The 3,361-nt window shown below is 32.5% G+C and overlaps 1 protein-coding gene across 1 annotated transcript; it reads right to left on the reverse strand.

Moving 5' to 3' along the window:
• Positions 1 to 820: 820 nt before the first annotated feature.
• LOC136029469 (signal recognition particle subunit SRP54-like) lies at positions 821 to 3,111 on the reverse strand. The gene has a single exon (XM_065707892.1). It carries the CDS (start codon positions 3,109 to 3,111, stop codon positions 1,642 to 1,644), a length of 1,470 nt encoding a protein of 489 aa, XP_065563964.1. The 3' UTR covers positions 821 to 1,641.
• Positions 3,112 to 3,361: the final 250 nt, after the last annotated feature.

Below are 3,361 nucleotides of genomic sequence, written 5' to 3' on the forward strand. Positions count from 1 at the left end.
AACGGGACACAGGGAGTATAAATGACGACCAGGACATAAGTAAAAAAAAAAAACTATCTATATATATAAAAATAAGTTGTCTGTGGATCTGTGGATCGTGGATCAGGTGACGTCACCTGAAAAAACTGGATCAGGTGACGTCAAAACTGAAAAAACTAAAAAAAGGCAAAAACTACAAAAAAAACTAAAAACTAATAAAAAAAAATAAAAAAGCTAAAAAACTAAAAAAACTAAAAAAAGGCAAAAACTACAAAAAAAACTAAAAACTAATAAAAAAGCTAAAAAACTAAAAAAACTAAAAAAAAGGCAAAAACTACAAAAAAAAACTAAAAACTAATAAAAAAAATAAAAAAGCTAAAAAACTAAAAAAACTAAAAAAACTAAAAAAAGGTAAAAAACTAAAAAAACTAAAAACTAAAAAAAAACTAAAAAAAAGGAAAAAACTGAAAAATAAGCTAAAATAAAGGTAAAAACCAATAAAAAACTAAAAAAAACTGAAAAAACTAAAAAAAGGCAAAAACTACAAAAAAACTAAAAACTAATAAAAAAAAGTAAAAAAGCTAAAAAACTAAAAAAAACTAAAAAAACTAAAAAAACTAAAAAAAGGTAAAAAACTAAAAAAACTAAAAAATAAAAAAAAATAAAAAAAAGGAAAAAACTAAAAAAAAAGGAAAAAACTGAAAAATAAGCTAACATAAAGGTAAAAACCAATAAAAAACTAAAAAGAAAAAAAGGAGAAAACTAAAAAAAAATTTCATCTAAAAAACTAAAAAAAACTAAAAAAGGTAAAAACTAAAAGAACTAAAAAAGAAGTGTTGATTTATTCTCTGGCGATTATTCTTTACTATAAAGATCTAAACTGAGAACTTTTTCCTGAGTGTTCAATATGATGTGATTTTATGTAATACATTGTCAAATCAAAAGTTTAAAGTTTGAAATAGCTATGTATATAGGGTTTGTGAAAATATTTAGTAATTTGATTAGGTTGTCAAAAGGGCACATATCAGGAACGATGCCATGAAAGAGATGATATCATCCCAAAAGGCATATTCCTTAGACCTTTCAACTATGCTGAAAATTGGGCATCTCAAAATTTAGATTGGATGTTTTTGGGGTTGGCATTTTCGGTTACCCTCCAATTTACCTTTGACTCTTAAAAAGGACACCGGCCCTAGATTGCTTTTGGGGGGATATAATTTTAAGGAGTGTCTTGGGTGAAAGTTACAACAACGTGGTTCATTCATTGCTACTTACAACACAGATCAGATAAAAATAAAAAATTAGTAGTAACAAGGATGGTTAATTTTTTGGAGACTTCCTGCACAAACACAAATAAGGCACTAGAATTTGTTGTATTGTATCAGATTAACGATGCTTCTTGACTACCAAGGTCCTTGCTTCGGCCCTGCAGTGCATTGCTGCAGCATGATTCGATCTCCCCTGCAGCATGATTCGATCGTTCCTCTTTCGATTAGAAAAGAGGAACGAAAATTTTTACTAATAATGATACTTAGTAAGTAATCTTGCTCTTTGATGTCAACACTTTATCCTCGTTTGACCCTTGTTTAGGGGATTTAATCTGGAGAGGCACTAATCTTAAACTTAGTACTCCTCAGGAAGTAAATCTCTGTTTAATATTATTTATATCATTTTAGAGCACATATCCTTCATCATGTTCTGCAGTCCTTTCATTCCCCCCATACTGTTTAAGATCTGGGGGTTCGCCATCCTTGCCATTTGATGATTCAATTGACTCATTTGCATTGGGTTCAAATTTTTAGCTATGTCTCCTCTCAAAAGTCCTTGGATGCCACTCTTCTTCACCATTGTTGAAAACTTTGAATATAGGCTGATTAGATCTTGAACATCTGTTTCTCTCACTGCTGAGCCTCTTGCAATTCGTCTAATTCGACCAGGCTGCTTCAAAAGTTTAGCTCCATCCTCATGGTCCAGCTCATTATTGTTCATTGAATCCATAATAGCCATAATTTTTCTCAATCTTGTCGTCGCGTCTTTGTCAACACCTTTTTCTAGAATTTTTTGTCCAATAACTGGAATCATTTGCAGAGTTTGTGCAACCGGACCCATCTTCAACATATTCTGGAACTGTTCATACAAATTACGAAGAGTGAATTTGCCATGTTTCAAATTCTCAGCCAATTCTTGATTGTCATTTAATTCCAGTTCCTTGAGTTTCTCAATTAGTCCTGGCATATCTCCATGTCCCAATAATTTTCCAATAAAAGTTTTAGCCTTAAAAGGCTCAAATTCATCAATTTTCTCACCAGTACCAATAAAAACTATAGGGCTTTTTGTAGATGCCACAGCACTTAAGGCTCCACCACCCTTAGCATGACCGTCCAACTTAGTAATAATGACAGAACAAATATCTACTTTTTGCTTGAATGCTTTAGCCTGAGCTTCACATGCCTGACCAATGGAGGCATCCATGACAAAAATGACATTGTCTGGCTTCACAGCATTTGAAACTTGCAGCATTTCTTCAAAAAGCGAATCTTCTTGCTTATGACGACCACTTGTATCAACAATAATAATTTCAAATCCTTCTCTTTTAAAGGTTTCAACACCGTCATATGCAATTACAACTGGATCACTCTCTGTGTAACTACCATAGAAGGGAATTCTAGCCTTCGTGGCATTCTGCTTAATTTGGTCATAGGCACCAGCTCTGAAAGTGTCAGCACAGACCAAGCAAGTTTTCCAGTTTCGTTTCATATAATAATAGGCGAGCTTTGTGCACGTTGTTGTTTTCCCTGATCCTTGAAGACCAACAAGCATAAAAACGTTTGCTTTTCCTTTGGTTGGCTTATATTCTGGCACACCAGGGTCAACGAGTTTTAGTAACTCTCTGAAAACAGCCGTTTGAATCATCTGTTGCTTGTTTAGACCAGCAGCTTGATCATTAAAAGATATTGCACTTTTTACATTTTCTCTGAGCTGCAGAACTTGTCGAATATTAACATCAGCTTCAATCAAGGCAGTTGCAATTTTTTTCAATAGGTCATCTAGTACTTCTTTGCTTATTGTTGGGGTAGAATTGAGGGATCTCAATGCTGAGCTGATTTTTCTTCCTAGATCTGCTAAAACCATTTTGCGTTTTTTAACATATCAATTGAATATGTGATGGAAATATTTGATAGAGATATTGTTCCACCTCTAAGACCACGCTCTTTCTTTTCCTAAGGCAAAAGCTGTTTTCCTAAAAGTTCGGAATATTTACGAGAATATTTCGAAATACTTATGCAATTATGACATTCTGGAATTAGTTTGAAAACGCAAATATGTTTGATTGGTTACTATAATATCAGGTTGTTTTTCTAATGACGTCAAATTTATTTTT

The sequence above is a fragment of the Artemia franciscana genome, chromosome 7 (genome assembly GCF_032884065.1).
Source record: "Artemia franciscana chromosome 7, ASM3288406v1, whole genome shotgun sequence".
Classification (NCBI taxonomy): Eukaryota; Metazoa; Arthropoda; class Branchiopoda; order Anostraca; family Artemiidae; genus Artemia; species Artemia franciscana.